The sequence below is a fragment of the Schistocerca cancellata genome, chromosome 9 (assembly GCF_023864275.1).
Source record: "Schistocerca cancellata isolate TAMUIC-IGC-003103 chromosome 9, iqSchCanc2.1, whole genome shotgun sequence".
NCBI classification, from domain to species: domain Eukaryota; kingdom Metazoa; phylum Arthropoda; class Insecta; order Orthoptera; family Acrididae; genus Schistocerca; species Schistocerca cancellata.
This window is the reverse complement of record NC_064634.1, coordinates 313760494-313784715: the sequence shown is the minus strand read 5'-3', so window position 1 is coordinate 313784715 and position 24222 is coordinate 313760494. Positions and strand designations below refer to the sequence as shown.

The window sequence follows — 24222 nt, the reverse complement described above, 5'->3', positions numbered from 1 at the left end:
AGTTTTTCCATTCGTCTGTAAAGAATTCGCGTTAGTATTTTGCAGCTGTGACTTATTAAACTGATAGTTCGGTAATTTTCACATCTGTCAACACCTGCTTTCTTTGGGATTGGAATTACTATATTCTTCTTGAAGTCTGAGGGAATTTCGCTTGTCTCATACATCTTACTCACCAGATGGTAGAGTTTTGTTAGGTCTGGTTCTCCCAAGGCTGTCAGTAGTTCTAATGGAATGTTGTCTACTCCCAGGGTCTTGTTTCGACTTAGGTCTTTCAGTGCTCTGTCAAACTCTTCACGCAGTATCGTATCTCCTATTTCATCTTCATGTACATCCTCTTCCATTTCCATAATATTGTCCTCAAGAACATCGCCCTGTATAGACCCTCTATATACTCCTTCCACCTTTCTGCTTTCCCTGCTTTGCTTAGAACTGGGTTTCCATCTGAGTCCTTGATATTCATGCAAGTGGTTCTCTATTATCCAAAGGTCTATTTAATTTTCCTGTAGGCAGTATCTATCTTACCCATGGTGAGATAAGCCTCTACATCCTTATATTTGTCCTCTAGCCATCCCTGCTTAGCCATTTTGCACTTCCTGTCGATCTTATTTTTGAGACATTTGTATTCCTTTTTGCCTACTTCACTCATTGCATTTTTGTATTTTCTCCTTTCATCAATTAAATTCAGTATCTCTTCTGTTCCCCAAGGATTTCTATTAGCCCTCATCTTTTTACCTACTTGATCCTCTGCTGCCTTCACTATTTCATTCCTCAAAGCTACACATTCTTCTTCTATTGTATTTTTTCCTCCATTCCTGTCAATTGTTCCCTTATGCTCTCCCTGAAACTCTGTACAACCTCTGGTTTAGTCAGTTTATCCAGGTCCCATCTCCTTAAATTCCAACCTTTTTGCAGTTTCTTCAGTTTTAATCTACAGTTCATAACCAATAGATTGTGGTCAGAGTCCACATCTGCCCCTGGAAATGTCTTACAATTTAATAACTGGTTCCTAAATCTCTGTCTTACCATTATATAATCTATCTGTTTATTTGTTTATTTGTTTATTTGATTAGCCATCCGTAGACATTTTGCAATGTATGGATGTTGTCAGTTTGGATACAGTGATTTTTGCAGATACATTGACACTTTTATATGCATTTACAGAGTATACAAATACAATGACATTTATCACTTAAATTACATTCAAACAATTAAATATTCACTTATTGTTTAGAAACAGTGTTCCTGAAAATATAGTTTAAGGGTTTTTCTGTAACAGTACATGTTGTTAATTTCTTTGATGTCCTGTGCAGCTTGTTATACATTTACAGAATATACAATACAATGTCATTATGTCACTTAAATTACATTCAAACATTTAAATATTCACTTACTGTGTAAAAACAGTGTTCCTGAAAATACAGTTTAAGAGTTTTTCTGAAACAGTACATGCTGTTAATTTCTTTGATTTCCTGTGGCAGCTTGTTATACAATTTTACACCCTGATACAAGAAACTTTTTTGGGTCTTATGCTTATTTCTCCTATCTAGATGAAGGCAGTGGCTTGTTCTTGTGCTATAGCTGTGTAAAATGCAGTTTGTACTATAATTCACTATATTTTTCTTTATATATACTATAGTGTGGAACATAAATAAACAGGGAACAGTTAGAATACCAAGTATTTTGAATAGTTCTCTGCAGTGAGCCCACTTACTGCTTTTAGTTATAATTCTCACTGCTCTCTTCTGCACTTTAAAAACTGTTTGTAGGTTGAGTACATTATTTCCCCAGAAAATTATCCCATAGCTTATGACTGAATGTGCATAGCTAAAATATACAGTTCTTAGACATTCATCGCTGCATACTGAGGAGAGAACTCTAAGTGCGTAACACGTTGTAGATATCTTCTTTGTGAGTTTTTTAACATGTTCACTCCACCTAAGCTGGCTGTCAATATGCAACCCTAGGAATTTTGTGGTGGGCACTTCGTCTACAGAGGTGTTATGTAGCTTTAACTTTAGGGGACTGTTTTTTCTGTTTATTCTAAAGCGTATGCTATTTGTTTTCTTAATATTTAAGGTCACTTTATTCTCTGTAGACCATTTGTAGACATCTTTCAGTGATTCATTACAATTTTCCAACATTTGTGCTGATGTCTCACTGGTGATTATAATATTGCTGTCATCGGCAAACAATATCTTCTCTCCATGTCGGATATATTGTGGAAAGTCATTTATATAAATCAAGAACAACACTGGACCCAGCACACTTCCCTGAGGGACCCCAATATTAATATGTTGTGGATCTGACAGGTGTTTTTCTATGAACTTTGATCTACTGGAGACATGCGAGATCTCTACCCACTGTACTCTATTTTTTAGGTATGAATGGAACCATTTGTTGATTACCCCTCTTACTCCTAGTGCTTCTAACTTAAGTAATAGATTCTGGTGGTCAACTGTATCAAAGGCCTTTGACAGGTCAAGGAATATGCCAGATACATAGTTGCCTTCATCCAGTGCTTCTAAAACCACTTTAGTGAAATGTGCTATTGCCATTTCTGTATCTCTGCCGGGTCTGAAACCAAATTGGTCATTTGAAAGAAGGTTGTATTTGTTTAGATAGCTCATAAGTCTGTTCTTCATTATGGACTCTATTATTTTGGAAAATGATGACAGTAGGGCAATTGGCCTGTAGTTCTCAATGTTTTCTACATCATCTTTTTTGTGTAGAGGTAAAATTTTTGCATGTTTCAGATAATCAGGGAAACAACCGGCTTTGAAAGATTCATTTATGATATTGGTTAGGGGGGCTTTGATACTATTTATGCATTTTTTCAGCACAGACATTGGAATTTCATCTAAACCTGCTGAATTTTTGCTCTTTAATTTCCTTACCACATTACATACTTCTTCCTCAGTAGTGGGTAGCAATACCATTGAATTTGATGTATATTCCCGTGTTCGTGGATTATGAGATTTTGAAAAATTTTCCTGTAACTTTGTAGCTATACTACTAAAGTAAGAATTAACAAAGTTTGCTAGTTCTTTTGGGGTACTTGTTAGGTTTTCTTTGTTCCTGATTTGGGTGTTTATTTGCCTTTGTGTTGCAGTTCCTGTCTCTTGTTTCACTATAGTCCATGTAGCTTTACTTTTATTTTTAGCTAGATTTATTAGTCTATCATTGGCCTTTTTTTTGCAACATTGAGCACCTTCCTATAGATTTTTTTGTAGTTTCTGTAGTAATGAAGAAAATCTGGATCACTGTTGTTGTTTTTTATAGAGTTTAGGTATTTAAAAGTTTGGGCAGATTTTCTAATTCCTGTGGTAATCCACTTATTTTTGGTGGATGTTCCAGTAGAACTTAGTGCTTTGGGGAAGGCTTCTTCGAATATTATCTTAAACTCCGACATGAATTTGGAGAATTTCTGATTCACATTATTTTCTGAATATACTTCTTCCCATCTTTCATGTCTTAATTGTAAGCAAAATTTTTGTATTGCTGCGTCTGAAACCTTTTAGTATCTCCAGGGTTCTTCCATGTATACAACCTTCTTTCATGGTTCTTGAACCAAGTGTTGGCTATGATTAAGTTATGCTCTGTGCAAAATTCTACCAGGTGGCTTCCTCTATCATTTCTTACCCCCAATCCATATTCACCTACTACATTTCCTTCTCTTCCTTTTCCTACTGTCGAATTCCAGTCACCCATGACTATTAAATTTTCGTCTCCCTTCACTACCTGAATAATTTCTTTTATCTCATCATACATTTCATCAATTCCTTCATCATCTGCAGAGCTAGTTGGCATATAAACTTGTACTACTGTAGTAGGCGTAGGCTTCGTGTCTATCTTGGCCACAATAATGCATTCACTATGCTGTTTGTAGTAGCTTACCCGCACTCCTATTTTTTTATTCATTATTAAACCTACTCCTGCATTACCCCTATTTGATTTTGTATTTATAACCCTGCATTCACCTGACCAAAAGTCTTGTTCCTCCTGCCACTGAACTACACCAATTCCCACTATATCTAACTTTAACCTATCCCTTTCCCTTTTTAAATTTTCTAACCTACCTGCCCGATTAAGGGATCTGTCATTCCCCACTCTGATCCGTAGAACGCCAGTTTTCTTTCTCTTGATAACGACGTGCTCTTGAGTAGTCCCCACCCGGAGATCCGAATGGGGGACTATTTTACCTCCGGAATATTTTACCCAAGAGGACGCCATCATCATTTAATCATACAGTAAAGCTGCATGCCCTCGGGAAAAATTATGGCTGTAGTTTCCCCTTGCTTTCAGCCGTTTGCAATACCACAACAGCTAGGCCGTTTTGGTTAGTGTTACAGGGCCAGATCAGTCAGTCATCCAGACTGTTGCCCCTGCAACTACTGAAAAGGCTGCTGCCCCTCTTCAGGAACCACACATTCCTCTCAACAGATACCCCTCCATTGTGGTTGCACCTACGGTATGGCTATCTGTATCATTGAGGCACGCAAGCCTCCCCACCAACGTCAAGGTCCATGGTTCATGGAATATATATAAACTGTATTCTTGGATCAGGGTTACATCTATCTCCTGTCTGCTCAGAAGGTGTCCCAATGTGTCAGTTGCCACCTTGATGTGTTGCAGATTTCTCTGCAGCTCTTCTAGCTGGCAGCTTGCCCCATTGTCAATTCTGATGAGCTTAAGCACCTTGACAGTAACCTGCAAGGACCCTAAATTCTGGTTTATGCCCTGAACTTGCATTGCCTTCAGGGATTTCACAACATCTTCTCCCACAAGTGTTTAGGTGTCAGATGCAACCTTCCAGTTAATTATCCTCCAGTCATTTGTGGAAACTTTCTGGTCCCTGCACTCATATTTTCTCAAAAAGGGTCTTTGGAGGTACATGCTTAAGCAGTTTAGGTAGAAATATTGATATCTTCATAGCCCTGAGAAGTTCCTTGGCTGTCTTGATCAGCAGCTTTGCCTTCTCCCACAGATATCTATCTCCTTCAGACAGTCAGCTGCTCTTATTCCCCTCACCGACAAAGCTTGGTGCACCTTTGTTCACGTTGTCCCTCCTGAGTTTGGGATCTTGCCTTCTGTCTTCCCTAATCTTTTCAAACTAGCTCCTCCTGCTGCAGGGTGACGTTAACAAATGGACATCATTGCTGAATTATCCTAAAAGTTGAGAGTGTAGTACTATGGGTCTGCTTCCCTATTTCCTGCTTTGGCTTTTTCTGGGTCTGTTTGTCATGGGAAGTGGAAGTAATAGACTCATCCTCTTATTCCATGACTTGAAAATGGGAGGGGTTTGTTTACCCCCTTCACTCTAAGACAGTATATTATTGCGATCTTAGATTGAAGACTTTTTAATTACCTCCATTAATTTTTTGAAAGGAATTTTTTGCCTTCCTTTCTCTCTGTTCTCCTAGAAGTTTCCTCCTCTGTGCCCTTGACAAGGCTGTGATCTTCATCTGGCCCAACTTGTCAATGACATTCTGCACTTCCTGGACAGGGAAACAGTAGAAACAGCTTCCATTGATTCAACATCCAATGTTTTAGTATTTGAGGCACCATCAAGTCCCTCAGTTTTTAAATTTGTTTCTCTATTCTCTGTTTTGGTCCCACAAGAACTGGAGATACATCAGGCCAACACCAGTGGAGCCCTATACCGGTATAATACTAGTAACTCAGAGAGATCGTCTGGTATCCCTGCGGCTTCATTCACAACACATTTTGCTATGTGCCACGCACCACTTGGCACAGATCACATTGGACATTTGGGCAAGGCACCTAAGATGGTGGAGATAAGGACTCTGGAAAGTATGTGGGAAGAAATGGGGCATTGTGGGACATGTTTTGTAAGGTTCATCTGATGAGACCTGTGGCTTGAGAGACCTGGCCAATAGCTATGTTCACTTTACCATAGCTCTCAGTTTCTTGTGAATACACACATCTCTCCACTTATGTGGCCAGTACTATGATAAAGTGGTGTTACATGGAGAGGGGAGATGATGAAATATCAAATTATTTAACGAAGTATGTAAGTGAAGAAATAATTGAACTATATTTTTCTCTGAATTAACAAATTCAGAGAATAATTATTTCCAGAAAAATTAAAAATATTCAAAGCAGTGCCAATATACAAGAAAGTGATAAAGATGATCCAAATAACTACAGACCAGCATATTAATATCTGGTTTCTCAAAAATACTAGAGATTCTTATGCACTGTATGTTCATTACATTCCTAGAGAAACACACTATTCCGATACTGGCATAACATGGTTTCCAAAAAGAAAAATCTCAACCCTAACAGAATCTGTTATAGATATAAAAGGCAAAAGAAATTCACTGACTGCTATGTTTCTGGGTTTGTCTAAAGTTGTTGACGCAATCAGCCATACAGTGCTAACTTAAAAATTTTAAAGCTATGGTAAACATCATCACACAGCACAATGGACAAAACCACACATTGGTAACAGAAAGAAGTGTGTGACTACAGGATCCAAAATCAGAGATATTAAGTATGATGTATCTCAAGGATTAAAACCTGATCTACTTTTGTTCAGCCTCTTTATAAATAATACTGAGATAAGTGAAAGGATAGAAAATTGTTTATGCTGATGAGATGACATTGGCAAATGTAGAAAAAAATCTGGAAACATTGGAAAGAAACACATTTATTTCAACAAATAGCACAGTATCATGCGGGATGACTTAATTAAAAATCTAAAATGAACACATTCATGGATTTGGTTATGCTGATGACTAGGTGATGATGGGGACATCGAAATTTTGAAGAAACGAAAGCTATCTTAACATCTGGTCTTGTAATAATGGGAACAAACTTTTGGAAATGGAGATTGAAATCAGACCCTACAAAGACAGAGATGACTTGCTACATTTGTGCAACAAAGCAGCAAATAGGTAGGCAGCTCCATATCTATTTTGTGACAGATTGCTTCACCATAATCAGCACCCAAAATAGCTAGGGGTTACACTGGAATGGACACTGCCCTATAAGAAGCATCTAGAAAATGCTATGTGAAGATGTGAACTAGGAAAAACATTCTATATAAGCTATGCAGAACAACCTGGAGCTCAGCAGATGAATCTCTCTGCACTTCAGCACTTGGACTAGTCTACTCTTCTGTGGATACGGTACTCCTGTATGGCTCAATAATGCACTCACACAAACTCTCAATGGAGAGCTTAACAACACAACGAGAATTATCAGTAGTGCACTAAAATCAACCCCCACTGAATAGTTGTCCACATTGAGCCACATTCTGCCCCATGGACTTCAATGAAAAGCAGCTTCGTGAGTTTAAATACATACAAGGCAACCCGCAACTCCCTAGCCATCAAGATGTGGTTATCCTAGAAAGAAACTGGCTTCAGTCAAGAAAACCATTCACAAAAATATCTCAGTTCAACTTAACAGTCTGACTGGACAGAAGTTTGCTTTTCACATTGCCAAATCTTGCCTTATATAAGAAAGAAACCCTCAGCCTTTGACCTGTCATATAGAACAAGGACAATGTTTAACAGAATATGCATCAATCATAGCAGAAGTATGGATTCTCTTCAAGGCAGGGTAAGGATCCATCTCCAAAACCTGTTTGTGGAGCAGCTAGGTAAACCATTCATCACATACTTGCAGAATGTCCCATCAGGGTCTATCCTGACAGTAAAGAATGACACAGTTGACTGTAGTAAAAATTGAGATATCTGTTTGTCAATTACATATGCTATTGTTTATATTAAATTTAATATTGTGCTTAAAAACCATATGAGAAATAAATAAATAGTGTTCATCATGTTCACAAATAGAGAAAAGGGAGATCACTTAGATATATTCATAGGTGAAACAAGACTGAAAGAAGTTACCTCTGTAATTCTCTGGGGATTAAATCTGACAGTGAGGTCCAATGTGGACAACAGGTAGATAATGTTTATTGTAAATTAAGCACTGTAATATTTATTATAAAACAGCTTGCACATTATTATAACAAACAACTTACATGATCTATTTGGGCCATACTTACAATATGGAATTACTGTCTGGAGAAACACTAATACAAAAATAATTATGACCATGCTGAATAAAAAACAAACAAATAGATGTATGCAAAACTGCTTTCCACAGTCTAAAAATACTGACATTTCTATCCATGCACATATACAGAACAATAATTTCATTAATCAAAGGCAATACTGTACTAGAAAAAAATGCAAATGTTCATTCATATGACAAAAGAAATAAAGGCCGGCTGAGAAGCATACCACACAGAGCTGTTAAGAAAATCCTTGATACTCAGGAGCAAAACTGATAAAGTGTCTTATTGTAAGTGTACTGGAGAGTATGTGTGAAAAGACATTTCAGAAACTTCTTAAGTACCATTTATTGGAAAAATAACTTTATAGTGTAGAAGAATATACATGTAAATAATTATTAGCTGTATGTACTGTAATCACCTGAATATACTGTGTGCATAATGACATATCTTTCTACTTTCTGTTCTGTAGCCATCTGAGTGATGGAGTATGTAAATAAGTTTAAGACCTGAATACACTGACTGGCATGAAAAAGCAACACATAATAAATAATTCGTTTGTGAGCAACCAATGAAGTATGAATTGTTTATTGCACTAGCCTTAATAATTCTTTCCTGTGCAATCTGAAAAACATATCACTTGATGTAAGGCAATAATGATTTCCCACTTTTGTAGCACTTATTGTTATATCTTGTATTGTTCCTGTTTTGATCACATGTGTTTGTAGGCACTTTCTGTGACTATTGTAATCAGTTTTCTGGGGTAGACGTTCTGTTAAAACACTGAAGATGCTGTAGAAATTATTGCTTTGGTGGAAGATGGTCATGGCATACTTTATGGAACAGAAATGTCAAGAGCTACACCTTCCATAATATCTAGAACTGAAGGAGATCCAGAGAAACTGGAGGCTATGCCAGGAACCCTGGTATGGGCCTGATAAGGGCAACATTGGCTAGAAATGACTACTTATTCCAATTTAACGTTCTCCGCAACTGTCACTCCACCACTAAAGCACAAAATCAACTCCACCCTCCGCCACTGAAGCACAAAATCAACTCCACCAAGTTGAAGAGGGTCAGTGTTAGAGAGGAAACCATCTGAAGAAGACTCAAAGAACACAGACACCTAGATGGGGCCATAAAACACTATTTTACCATCAAATAGTAGATAAGTGTCGTAAAAGTGAGTAGAATTTAAAATAAAAAGTTTAAAATAAATTATTTGTAAGAAACTGAAATGTTGCATTTTTTGTGCCAGCCAGTGTATAAATCAAGAGAAAAATGTAGGCAATGTAGTTATCAGTTGCCAATTTAATATTTTATATTGCATATGTATGCTAGAGACTTTAAGACATTAAATTGGCTTGTCCTATGTTACAAGTATATGCTCATTGCATAATTTAATCAAACAAAACCAAATAACAAACAGACAATCAGTACTTTGCTACTTGCTCTATGTATACACTGAATAACATAAAAATTACACTCTACAATCCTGTATCACTCACTTCCCAACAACTGCTTCCATTTCATGTCACATCTGTAACTGGTTTTTGTACTAGTTGTAGATAACTTCAGAATTTCAAGAATGTATTGTATTGTTAAAAGCTTTTTCTAAATATACAAATGCTATAAATAAATATTTGTCTTTCTCCAGTCTGCATTGCATTTATGTTTTATTCATCTCATAACATACATTTTACAGATCATCTGATTGTGCTGTGCAGGAGACATGTTAATTGTTACCTTATGATACAAATAATTACACAATTCTTTAACATTATTTTTACTAGCACATGTTTATACAAATACAAATACGAACACAATAATACTATTAAACTGGTTTTCTTATGATGTACCAGTACTTAGCGTCTAAATTTTCCAGATATTATTGTATACATACACAACACTATGATATCAAATGGTCACACTGTTCAAATGAATCATCTCTTCATTCACAAATTCCTCAACTGAGTAGTAGCATTTTTCAACAAGGAAATCGTGTAGTTTTCTTCTAAATGAACCAATTTCCATATCCAGTACATCTCAGCCCTTGAGTTTGTTGTAGATTTCTATACCCATGCACTAGGGTGCCCATTGGTAGACTTTTAAGCAATGTTTTAGAAGAATGAAATTTTATTTGTGTCTAGTGTTTCACATATGTTTGCATTGTTTTCTTCAGTTAGCTCAAGGTTACTGTGTAAAAAGCGGATAATTTCAAATATGTACACTGCAGGGATAGGTAATATTTTTAGGTTCTTGAATAATGGGTTAAAAGAGGTTCTGGAGTGGCAACACACATTTTTCTAACAATTATATTTTGAAGTAGCAGGATTTGTAACATGTGGGTTGAATTTCCCCCAGATATTAAACCGTATCTAATTAAGGTTTCAAAGTGACTGTGGTATATCACTTTCTGGCTGTTTATGTCTGTTACACCAAGTAGTATTGCAAGAACAATATTATTTAATTTAGTAGCTAAATAATCTATGTGTGTTTGAAAGCTTAGATTTTTGTTCAGGTTTAGTCGCAAGAATTTGATGGACTGAACTTCTTCCATAACTTGATTTTTATTCATGATATTGATGTCTCTGATTTTTTTATTGTTTGGTTTTAAACTGTGTAAACAGAGTCTTTAAAATGTTAAGTTTATGATCATTTTGTTGAAGCTATGTATCTCAGTTGTTCAGAGTGTTTATTACACCATCAGAATTTCTGTCACATTGTCTATCTCAATAAGTACTGAAACATCATCAGCAAATGTGACTGGCTGATTGCTTGTGTAAAAGAGAAACAAGTTTGGTCCTAAGATTGAGCCTTGTGGGATTCCTGTAGAATTATATCTGACAGAGATTCATAATATCTAATACGTGTGTGTGTGTGTGTGTGCGTGTTGGGGCTTATGGGCACTCAACATCGAGGTCATCAGCGCCCTGACACACATTAAAAGGAACGAATGTGGACAGACCTAAGAAAACTAAAGCACACACTCAAAGAAAGCAAGGAAAATGCTACAGAAGAAAGTAAAACCTAAGGAAAGGGGAAACATAGCAACAAAAATGTCACAGGAAATTGTTATTGGCTGGCCACTTACATAAAAAGTGGGCGAGCTTGTCACACAGTGAACAAATTAAAATCCTCTCCCTAAAATCTTTGTAAAAACATATGACAGGGCACAGAACTTTAAAACTTTAACCACATTCGTCCGAGTGTTGCCTAAAAGAGATGGCAGGTCTGCTGGCAAGTCAGCCGTGACCCGCTGGTCAGAAAATAAAACGCAATCCAATAAAACGTGGCGCACAGTGACCTGGACGCCACAAGCACCACACATTGGAGGGTCCTCTCGCTGGAGAAGGAAGCCATGCGTCATAGGGCTGTGGCCTATTCGAAGCCGAGTGAGGAGAACCTTGTCCCGTCGATGGGGCTGAAAGGAAGTACACCACACACGCATTGTGGGCTTGACTATACGGAGCTTATTGTCAGTCACTTCCAGACACTCATCCTCCCACCGGCGCATGACCCATGAGCTCAACAGCGAGGTGAGTGCATGCAAGGGGATAGCACACTGAGATACTTGTGGATCGAGACACACCTCCTTGGCTGCGAGATCTGCCCTTTCATTCCCAGCAATGCCGACATGCCCCGGAACCCAGCAAAAAGCTACAACCTTCCCCAGTCGCTGTAGTCGGAGGAGGGCATCCTGGATGGTCTGGACAATTTTGTCTGCCGGATACAAATGTTGCAATGAGTGAAGGGCACTGAGTGAATCGGAACAGACAAGAAATTTAGGAGAGGAAGAATGTCTCATGTGCTCCAGTGCCCGCAAGATCGCAGACAATTCTGCAACAAAGACAGTAAAAGTCTGAGGCAGTCGGACCTTGAGGACACGATATGGAAAAACAAACAACTGAGCAACCAACAGAATCCCCTTGTTTCGACCCATCCGTAAAAACAGCTACATAGTCGTGGTGCTCAGATAAAATGGCAGAAAATGCTGCATTAAAAACGGTGGCAGGAGTGCAATCTCTCTTGTACTGCAATAAATCTAAAATCACTCTGGGCCTCTTCAGTAACCAGGATGGCAGGCGGTTAAAACCCTGGATTTGGGGTTGTATAGACTCCACACCAAGCGACTCTAGTACACATTGCACACGGATCCCAAATGGCAACGTAGCCCGGGGACGGCGGGAAAAAAGGCGGTCCAGAGGTGGATGGGCAACAAGATGGTGAGTAGGCGAGCTGGGAGCTGCAAGAAACTTACAAGCCTGGCGCACCAGCAGGAGCTGCCGCTGGATGGTAAGTGGCAGTTCGCCAGACTCAGCACAGAGGCTGGGTACGGGACTGGGGCGATAAGCACCCGTGGCCAGTCGGATCCCAGCATGGTGAACAGCATCAAGGATCCGCAAATAAGATGGCCTCGCTGACCCATATACTGTGCAGCCATAGTCCAGCCGTGAATGCACAAAAGCACCATAAAACTGAAGGAGACGCACCCTGTCCGTGCCCCAAGACCTGTGGCTGAGGCACTTGAGAATGTTCAGTGCCTTCAGCGTTCTGGCTTTCAAGTCACATAGGTGTGGCAGCCATGACAACCTGGAGTCAAAAATTAGGCCTAGGAACCGCACTGTGTCTCTAAAATGTAGGACAGTATCCCCCATATGCAAGGCAGGCAAAGTAAAAAGTTGACGAGAATGATTAAAATGAACATAAACACACTTATTGGCAGAAAATCGAAAACCCGTCTTTGCAGCCCACTCCTCTAACCGCCGCACTGTTAGCTGCAACTGACGGCTCACAGTTGCAACACTGGAGGAGGAACAGAAAACAGCAAAGTCGTCCACAAATAAGGAGCACTGTACTGGACTCCTCACTGTAGACGTTATACTGTTGATGGCTATGGCAAAGAGGGTAACACTTAAAACACTGCCCTGGGGGACACCGTTCTCTTGCTCAAAGCGATCAGACAGTGTGTTACCAACGCGGGTCCAAAAAAACCGCTGAGACAGGAAAGACCGAATGAAAATGGGGAGGCGGCCACGAAAGCCCCATTGATGCATTTGTGCAAGAATACAGTGTCTCCAAGTAGTGTCATATGCCTTACTGATATCAAAGAAGGTACCGATACAGTGATGCTGATGGAGAAAAGCCTGCTGAATAGCCGCCTCTTGGAGGGTCAGGTTGTCGACCGTGGGCCGAAATTTTCGGAATCCACACTGAAAGCGGCTAAGGAGCTGTCTGGTCTCTAACAGCCAGACCAGACGCCAGTTAACCATCCGTTCCAGGGTCTTTCCAACACAGCTTGTCAAGGCGATACTACGATAACTACCGGGACATGTGCGGTCCTTTCCTGGTTTGAGGAGAGGGATGAGGATTGCCTCCCTCCACGAGGTGGGGAACACTCCTGTCTGCCATATGAGATTAAAACATTCGAGGAGGATTTCCTTTGACGCCGCTGGCAGATGTCGAAGCATGGAGTACTGGATGCGGTCGTAACCTGGTGCAGTGTCAGAAGTCTCAGTAAGTGCCGATTCAAGTTCCCACATGGAGAAGGGGAATTGTAGGCCTCAGAACTGTTCGACCGAAAGTCCAAGGTTGCTCTTTCGACAGTCGCACGGTAGTGACGAAACGCTTGATCCTGGTTTGCAGTGGCGGTACTTTGTGCAAAATGCTCTGCCAGCGTCTGAGAAATGGCTCTGGGTGTTGTTTGGAGGCATCCCTGGTTCAGGACAGCAGCTATCGGTAAACGGCTATGTTTACCGGAAATCCTCCGGATGGCTTCCCATACTTTTGTGGAACAAGTGGAACGGTTGATGGAGTCCAGGAACACCTGCCATGACCTTTTCTTGCTCTCTTTAATGACACGGCGTGCCCTGGCTCTCACGATTCGAAAGGCGGTAAGATTGACCGCTGTTGGTTTAGATTAGATTAATACTAGTTCCATGGATCACGAATACGATATTTCGTAATGATGTGGAACGAGTCAAATTTTCCAATACATGACATAATTAAGTTAATTTAACAACATACTTAAGTTAATATAACAACTTTTTCATTTTTTTGTGTTTTTTATTTTTATTTTATTTTTTTAATTTTTTTTTTTTAATTTATATCTAAAAATTCCTCTATGGAGTAGAAGGAGTTGTCATTCAGAAATTCTTTTAATTTTTTCTTAACTACTTGTTGGTTATCTGTCAGACTTTTGATACTATTTGGTAAGTGACCAAAGACTTTAGTGCCAGTATAATTCACCCCTTTCTGTGCCAAAGTTAAATTTAATCTTGAATAGTGAAGATCATCCTTTCTCCTAGTATTGTAGTCATGCACACTGCTATTACTTTTGAATTGGGTTTGTTTGTTAATAACAAATTTCGTAAGAGAGTATATATACTGAGAAGCTACTGTGAGTATCCCTAGATCCTTAAATAAATGTCTGCAGGATGATCTTGGGTGGACTCCAGCTATTATTCTGATTACACGCTTTTGTGCAATAAATACTTTATTCCTCAGTGATGAATTACCCCAAAATATGATGCCATATGAAAGCAATGAGTGAAAATAGGCGTAGTAAGCTAATTTACTAAGATGTTTATCACCAAAATTTGCAATGACCCTTATTGCATAAGTAGCTGAACTCAAACGTTTCAGCAGATCATCAATGTGTTTCTTCCAGTTTAATCTCTCATCAATGGACACACCTAAAAATTTGGAATATTCTACCTTAGCTATATGCTTCTGATTAAGGTCTATATTTATTAATGGTGTCATACCATTCACTGTACGGAACTGTATGTACTGTGTCTTATCAAAATTCAGTGAGAGTCCGTTTACAAGGAACCACTTAGTAATTTTCTGAAAGACAGTATTGACAATTTCATCAGTTAATTCTTGTTTGTCAGGTGTGATTACTATACTTGTATCATCAGCAAAGAGAACTAACTTTGCCTCTTCATGAATATAAAATGGCAAGTCATTAATATATATTAAGAACAACAAAGGACCCAAGACTGACCCTTGTGGAACCCCATTCTTGATAGTTCCCCAGTTTGAGGAATGTCTGATCTTTGCATATTATGAGAACTACTTATTTCAACTTTCTGCACTCTTCCAGTTAGGTACGAATTAAACCATTTGTGCACTGTCCCACTCATGCCACAATACTTGAGCTTGTCTAGCAGAATTTCATGATTTACACAATCAAAAGCCTTTGATAGATCACAAAAAATCCCAATGGGTGGTGTTCGGTTATTCAGATCATTCAAAATTTGATTGGTGAGATCATATATGGCATTTTCTGTTGAAAAACCTTTCTGGAAACCAAACTGACATTTTGTTAGTACTTCATTATTACAGATATGTGAAGCTACTCTTGAATACATTACTTTCTCAAAAATTTTGGATAAAGCTGTTAGAAGGGAGATTGGACGGTAATTGTTGACATCAGATCTATCCCCCTTTTTATGCAAAGGTATAACAATAGCATACTTCAGTCTATCAGGGAAAATGCCCTGTTCCAGAGAGCTATTACACAGGTGGCTGAGAATCTTACTTATCTGTTGAGAACAAGCTTTTAGTATTTTGCTGGAAATGCCATCAATTCCATGTGAGTTTTTGCTTTTAAGCAAGTTTATTATTTTCCTAATTTCAGAGGGAGAAGTGGGTGAGATTTCAATTGTATCAAATTGCATAGGTATGGCCTCTTCCATTAACAGCCTAGCATCTTCTAATGAACACCTGGATCCTACTATATCCACAACATTTAGAAAATGATTATTAAAAATATTTTCAACTTCTGACTTTTTGTTCGTAAAGTTTTCATTCAATTTGATGGTAATACTGTCTTCCTGTGCTCTTGGTTGACCTGTTTCTCTTTTAATAATATTCCAAATTGTTTTAATTTTATCATCAGAGTTGCTGATTTCAGACATGATACACATACTTCTGGATTTTTTAATAACTTTTCTTAATATAACACAGTAGTTTTTATAATGTTTGATAGTTTCTGGGTCACTACTCGTTCTTGCTGTCAGATACATTTCCCTTTTCTGGTTACAAGATATTTTTATACCCTTAGTAAGCCATGGTTTGTTACAAGGTTTCTTACGAGTATATTTAACTATTTTCTTGGGGAAGCAGTTTTCAAATGCATTTACAAAAATGTCATGAAGTAAATTATATTTTAAATTGGCATCAGGTTCACGGTACACCTCATCCCAGTCTAACTGCTGTAGGCTTTCCCTGAAATTTGCAATTGTTAAATCGTTGACTGAACGTACTACTTTGTAGGACTGTTTAGTATTGCTGAATGGAGCTATGTCATATATTGTAACTAGCTGTGCACCATGATCAGAAAGACCATTCTCAACAGGCTGAGCATTTATCTGGTTAAACTTATCTTGGTCTATAAAGAAGTTATCTATCAGTGAGCTGCTATTCTTTACCACCCGAGTAGGAAAATCAATAACGGGTGTCAAATTGAAAGAACCGAGTAATACTTCAAGGTCATTTTTCCTATTACCCTCTTTCAGAGAATCTACATTGAAGTCCCCACAAATAATAATTTGCCTCCCCCTGTCTGACAGATAGCACAACAAGGAGTCCAAATTTTTCAGAAATAGATGAAAATTTTCTGATGGGGACCTATATACAGTTACAATTATAAATGTGCCTTTATTTAATTTAAGCTCACAAGCACATGCTTCTATATGTTTCTCTACACAAAACTTTTTTGTTTCTATACTTTTTGCACAATCATAACTTTTGACATATATGGCAACTCCTCCTTTCTCCATCTACAAAACTTTCAAGTCCAGGAACATTAGGTACTCCTGTCCCTCCACGTACAATGGCTACAGTAAGCCAACCATTACCATGTGAAAAGGTATCATTCATGTCTATACTAAAATTAAGTCTACAACCACAGAAAACATATGGTCCATCGACAAGTGCAGTGGCAGCAACAGTCTTGACTTGTGTGCGATTCTTCTTGTCAGCAGCAGTTGTGGAGAATTCGATGTTCTCAATTGTTTTATAAATTGTTTGCTTAGAACGTCGACGGATTCTTCTGTATGGCATCGTGGCGGCGTTCAATGCAGTTGCGTGTGCGGCAGCAGCAGCGCGAATGAGCCGCTGCGCTGGGCGGCATTTAAATCGGCGAAGAGCCGCACGCCTGTCCCGGATGGCTGAATGGCACTCTTCTGTCCACCAAGGCACAAGGCGCCGCTTACGAGTGCCAGAAGACTGTGGTATGGACAGGTCAGCAGCATGATGGACCACAAGCGTGATGTGATCCACCCATTCCTGTACGTTATTGTGGTGGTCAAAGACAGCCAACCGAGTGAACAGTGGCCAGTTAGCCCTGCCAATCATCCACGATGGTGGCCGCTGCTCCAGCAATACACCATCCAGGAGATGAATGCGGATAGGGAAGTGATCGCTGGAATGAAGGTCGTCAATGACCTCCCAGTGAACAGAGTCGGTGAGGGTTGGAGAGCAGAAAGATAGGTCAATGGCTGAGAATGACCCTGTAGCAGTAGAGAAATGAGTCGGAGTACCTGTGTTGAGGATGCACAACACTTGAGATGTTAAGAGGCTCTCCAAAATTCGACCTTGAGCGCAAAGAGAAGTGGAGCCCCACAGGACATGATGGGCATTGAAGTCTCCCAGGAGGAGAAATGGGCGGGGGAGTTGGTCGATAAGATCTGTGAGAGCATCTACGGTCATTGCATCCAGAGGGGGTAAATAAAGGGAGCAAACGGTAAGCCTCCGAGGTGAATGAATTTCAACTGCAACTGCTTGCAGGTCAGTATCCAGGGGGAGAGCAGAGGAGTGGTGGTCATTATTGACAAACACAGTGACTCCGCCTTTGGCCCTTTCTCCAGTCAGGTCGTCTTTGCGATATGACGTATAGCCCCTTAGTACAGGAGCATCAGATGGTTTTAAATGCGTTTCCTGTAAACACAAGCACAGGGGGCGTTGCCGTGCTAGGAGGTTCAGTTCCTCCACATGTGCCTAGAATCCATTCATGTTCCACTGTATAATGGGAGCCATATATCAGGATGGGAGTACCTTCATCCTCACTTTCTGTCAGGGAGGAGAGCCCACAACAGGTGGAAGCTCAGTTTTGGGGCGAGATGATTGCCCCAGTCTGACATTAACCTCCATCGCCTCAGAAGAGGAGTCGAGAGAGACGTCAGAGAGAATGACATCCACATCAGGAGACTGTATAACTGCAGTCTCCTTTAGTGGGCGAGTCTTCACCTTTGTCTTTGGCTTTGATGTTCTGGCCTGAGGTGGCATTGGAGCCAAAACCTCAGAAGCAGTAGGGGGTGTAGCAGCGCTGGGCAGTGCACAAGACTGGACCCGGGGAGGGGCAGGAAGTTCCACGATGTCAGCTACCACGGCCTGGTCAGAAGGCCGGGGGAGAGCAGCAGGCATCACAGGAATGGCAGCAGCACACGTACATTGACAAGCGCAGGTGCTAGTGCTAACAGTAGCAACCTTCGTTTGTGTAGCGGCATCGGTTTTCAAGACTGCTTGTTTGAGAACGGAAGAAAAGGAAGCAGCAAACGTGGGCGGCTGCATGGACTTGTAAATTTTCTTCGCCTCACCATACGGGATGCGTTTTGTAGTTTTTAGTTCCTGGATCTTCCGTTCCTCAAGGAAAACTCTGCATTCCCTACTCCACACAGGGTGATCCCCAGAGCAGTTGACACACTTGGGAGGAGAGGAGCAACCAACTCCCTCATGGGCGGCTTTACCACAATTCCCGCAAGTGGCTTCCCCTTTACAGCCGAGAGTAGTGTGTCCAAAGTGTTGGCATTTAAAACACCGCATGGGGTTGGGGTAGTAAGGCCGTACACTGAGACGTAGGAAACCTGCCTTCACATGCTCTGGCAATTTGGTACTGTTAAATGTAAGGATAAATGAGTCAGTCTTTATGAGAGCACCATCCACCCGTTTCATAATGTGTTGCACGTCGACAATTCCTTCCCAGGACCATTCAGCCTTCAGTTCGTCTTGGGCAATGTCAACGAGATCTCTGCAAGTCACAACACCCTTGCTGTAGTTCAAGGTGCTGTGAAATTCAGTCTCTATCGCAAACTCTCCAAGAAATTGTGCCTTCTGAAGGTTCTGGACTTGCTGGAAGCTAGATGTTTCAACCAACAAGGTGCCATTTCGCAAGCGCTTTACAGATTTTAATGTGCCAGCAATACCTTCTAAGCCCTTCTGTATATAAAATGGCGAAACTTTTTCAAAACTCCCATCTTTTCTTTTAATTATGAAAAACACATTCTGCGAAGCAGCATGCATTCTGTTATTACTACCTGAATCAGGAGGACTGGCTACACGAGCCCTCTTGTTGGATTGGGTGCTAGAACCCACCAGCGGTCCACCCTTTCCGCTGGCAGGAGAAGAATGAAAGTTCGAGGGTTCCATCTCGGTCCCACGACCAGCTAGGGAACTAGAAGTCCACCTAGACAGTGCCCCGCGGGCCTAGGTAAGCCTTATACAACTGGGGTGCGGCAGGTGCCCCAGAGGTTGCCCGCTTGCGACTGTTCCACCCCAACAGCCATGCATCTTATAGGCGCGCAGCACACCATAAGATTGAGGGGTTTTTATAGAGGTTTACCTTCCTCGCAATCCAGGCGGTCAAGCCAAGATTACCATTCCCCGCAGCACACAACATTCCACCGCCGCGCCATGCGGTGGTCGCTGAAGCATGTCCGGGGGTTACGGTGACAGGAGATTGGCGGCGCTGACCAGTCCCCAGCTCAGGACCCCGGGGTCGCCAAGCCCGTACTCAGCAAATGAATGCTGAGCCCCTGGGGGATATCTAATATGATTACCCTTTGCTTGCTGTTTGTCAGGTAAGACCTGAGCCACTGCAGAGTATTTTGTCTGATGCAGTAACTGAAGCAGTACTGAATCGAATGCCTTTGTAAGGCTGCAGAAGATAATCTGTAACTTTATTGCTTTTGTCCAGTGATGAGCTAATTTTTTCAATGAATACATTAATTGTGTTCATGGTGCTTTTCTCTTTTCGGAACCTATATATTTTTTGAGAGTAACATCATGTTTCATGATAAAATTTGTTATCTGGACTACAGCTACATTTTCAAATACATTGGATAGCACTGGGAGGACAGAGACAGGAAGATAATTTTCCATTTTCTCCCTTGATACTGTTTTGTGTAGTGGTCTGACCTGTGTATATTTAGGTATACGAGGGAAGTCAGCATGCTCAAATGACTTAATAGTTATTTAAGATAGAGGGTGTGCTATTTTATCATACACAAATGTAATCACATTCATGGGTATTTCATTCTACTTTGTGGCAATTTTGTTTTTTAAGGACAAAATAGCTCTTTTACATCTTTGGTTGAGACTTTACTGAAAGTTACAAGGGTGTCATTATTCTGGTCCCGACCAAAGAAATTTACTCTACTTTAATAAGTAATCACATCTAAATTAGATTTTCCTGCATTTATGAGAAATTTATTAAAGCATTGACATATTTGAATAGGGTTCAAAATAGTGTTGTTGTTTTGTTTCTATGGTCTTCAGCCCTTGGACTGGTTTGATGCAGCCCTCCACGTTAATGTATCCTGTATAAGTCTCTTCATCATTGCAAAACCATTGCAATCTACATTCACTTAACCTGCTTACTGTAGACAAGCCATCATCTCTCTCTCTACAATTCTCACCCCCACACTCCCCTCCATAACCCAGTAAGCCATTACTCAGCCTATATAGAATGCAGATAGACCTATGCTAAAAAAAACATCTGCTTGTTTCTCTCTACTAACTTAAATATGGTGTGGTAATGGGAAGTCATTGGTGAAATATGAATCATGGAAAGATTGGAAGTAGTTGAGTGCCTGTTGAGGCACATAATAAAATGTTGCTAAGCTTTTAGATGTGTTCTTTTTCTGAGATAACTTGCACAGAATACATACACATATACTTGAAAAACTCTTTGTCTTTAAATATGTCTGCTTGTGTCTGTATATGTGTGGATGGATATGTGTGTGTGTGCGAGTGTATACCCGTCCTTTTTTCCCCATAAGGTAAGTCTTTCCGCTCCCGGGACTGGAATGACTCCTTACCCTCTCCCTTAAAACCCACATCCTTTCGTCTTTCCCTCTCCTTCCCTCTTTCCTGATGAAGCAACAGTTTGTTGCGAAAGCTTGAATTTTGTGTGTATGTTTGTGTTCGTCTGTGTGTCTGTCGACCTGCCAGCACTTTCATTTGGTAAGTCACATCATCTTTGTTTTTAGGTATATTTTTCCTTCATGGAATGTTTCCTTCTATTATACACATATACTTGCTTACACACATATATACTTGCACTGCTACATTGCTCTGGCTAACTATATTGTAGCACCATTTTCAAGAATTCTTTCATACCAATATGCATGTGATACTGGCAACAGATTACACTTTCTCCTGAGATAAGAGAGTTATGTCATTCCATCACAACAGAGTACCTCCCCATTTGTTTGCATCTGTGTAACTGTTTCATAATAACACATTCTAGAGATTTTTAAATACAGAAAGGCAACGTCTTGTCAAAAGACCCACCTTTTCTTTTAATCACAATAAATATATTTTGATAGGGATGTATCCTATTACATTTTTATCATTAGAAGTTGACTGCTCTAGAGAAATGTTCTTTTGATCCAGATAGTCAAGCCAACATCCCCATTTTTTGTGATTCACATTGTTTGAATTGAATAGCAGCCATTGAAACAAACCCATAAATTAAAGTTATAAATGAATTAAGGCACTCATCAGTCCCCTGATTGGACACCCTGAATTCTCTATGCCTGTACCTGGTTTAGACTGGTTGACTTCCTGGAAATGCTCATCATTGGAAATAACATAGGGAGGCACATGTGGCATATTAAATGACATGAATCTGATATGTGTCATCACACGAAAAACAACTGTAAGAGTCCATTATGAGTAAGAACAGAAGTGAAGGTGTTGATCAAACAAATTACCCAAGACCTAGAAGCACGAGGATCAGAATGAAGCCATATCAAAAATTAAATGATCTTCTTAAATAGATAAAACTGGTGAATTGTTCTCCACTGAAGCTGGGTAAGTGGAGATGATTCATGAAAGTAACTCACTGAACGAAAGGTAATAGCAGAATTAGAACATTGATAGTGTGGCACTTCATTTTTTGTTTTAACTGTATGTATAATTATTTAAAATATTAATAATCTTCATTTCCAGCATACATCAATGTAATAAATGACTTATTATGACTTTTTCTAGGGATAATGTGCATTTTATTCCTTCACACTCAGACCTCCTCAACAGCTGGCCGTTTTCGCCTTATACTGGCTGCAAACCGTGATGAGTACTACATACGCCGAGCTCTGCCTATTCACTTCTGGAAAGAAGATGAGACTGTAATAGGAGGTAATATGGATTTATAAAAGTGTATTTTGAATATAAGTTCTGGAAACTATATTTATCCATAGCTTCAGGCATTATTTGAGGATTGGAATTGTTGTTTCATATCTCGGCAATGATCTGCATGGTGCCGAATAATTAGAGCAAGATAAAAGAAACTGTAGCATTCTCCATTACAATATTATGGCTTTGTCAATGCAATCAGTAATAAGTATTGTGACTTAACAATTATTAAATCAAAGTAAAAGAACCACAATAACTTTGTGATCATATGGCCATTACCAGTTACTATTCTGTAAGAAAATATAGTAATTGTTCTCATGTGTGCTGGACTGAGACTCAAACTCAGGACCTTTGCCTTTTGCCAGCCAGTGCTCTATCAACTGAGCTACCCAAGCATGACTTATGATCTGTCTTCATAGCTTTACTTCTGCCAGACCTCATCTTCTATCTTTTAAATTTTACAGATGTTTTCCTGCAAAACTTGTAAGACTACCACTCCTGGAACAAAGGATGTTTTGGAGGCATGGCTTAGCTGCAGCCTGGGGGATGTTTCCAGAATGAGATTTTCCCTTTGCAGTGGAGCGTGCATTGATATGAAACTTCTTGGTGGTCTGGCCATGTCTCTACGATATCCGTTCTTCCAAGAGTGCTTGTCTTTCAGGTTTCACATGAGAGCTTTGTGAAGTTTGGAAGGTAAGTGATAAAGTACTGGTGGAAATAAACTTGTGAGGCAGGGTCATGAGTTGTGCTCAGGTAGCTTAGTCGTCAGAGCACTTGCCTGTAAAAGACAAAGGTCCCAAGTTTGAGTCTCAGTCCGGTACACAGTTTTTATCTGCCAGGAAGTTTCATAGTAATTGTTTGTTATTGCCTTATTGCAATGTTGTCTTCTTTTTGGACAAGACTTGATGCAATTAAAAGACTAATAACTCCAATGGTATGCAAAAACTTATAATTGGGTTTTTCTATAAACCACCAGTAATTGAAAACTTTAGAGAAACCCTGAACTCCCCAATCATACTGTCATTATTAGAGGAATCTTTAAATGCCCAAAATCAACTGGGATAATCATTGTTTTGTAGGTGGTGTGTGTGATAAGATTTTCTGGGAAATAATACTAAATGCTGTCTTTTAAAATTATTTAGAGCAAATAGTTCAGAGATGTATTCATCATGAAAATCAACACACAACAAGACCGTGCATCTTTGAGGATGTCCTTATTGAAACTGGTATCAGTGATCATGGGGCAGTTGTAGCAACAATGATACCAAAGTACAAAATTCAGCTAAAATGAGTAGGTAGATTTACATTATCAGTTAGCTATATAAAGATGCAGCCATGTCATATCTCAAAGAAAAACTCAAAACAATTACCCCTGGTCAGGAACATGTAGAGGAAGAATAGCTGACCATGCACTGGATAGATACATACCTAGTAAAACAGTTTATGGTGGGAGGAATCCTTCGTGACATATAGCCACTGTGAAGAAACTTTTAAAGAAGCAGTGACTACTGCATAATACATGTTAGATAAAGCAGAGTGTAATAAATAGAGGGATGCTGAATGAAATGTAACAGGCTGTCAAATGAACAAGACTTCAATGAGTACTGTAGGAGAATATTGTTGAAAGAACTTTCACAAACCCAAAAGAAATTCTTGTTGTGTATAAAGACTGCCCATGACACCAGAGTTAGGGTTCAGACACTCTTGGGTGACATAGGAACTGAAACTGAGGGTAGCAAAGGAAAAGT

The 24222-nt window shown here is 39.7% G+C and overlaps 1 protein-coding gene across 1 annotated transcript in view; it reads left to right on the top strand.

Moving 5' to 3' along the window:
* LOC126100344 (transport and Golgi organization 2 homolog) overlaps nt 1-24222 on the top strand; it is a 69824-nt gene that overhangs the window by 9950 nt on the left and 35652 nt on the right. The window contains exon 2 of the mRNA XM_049910956.1: nt 22331-22477. Within this exon, the coding sequence (XP_049766913.1) occupies nt 22336-22477 (142 nt within the window). The 5' untranslated portion in view covers nt 22331-22335. The remainder of the gene's footprint in view (nt 1-22330; nt 22478-24222) is intronic.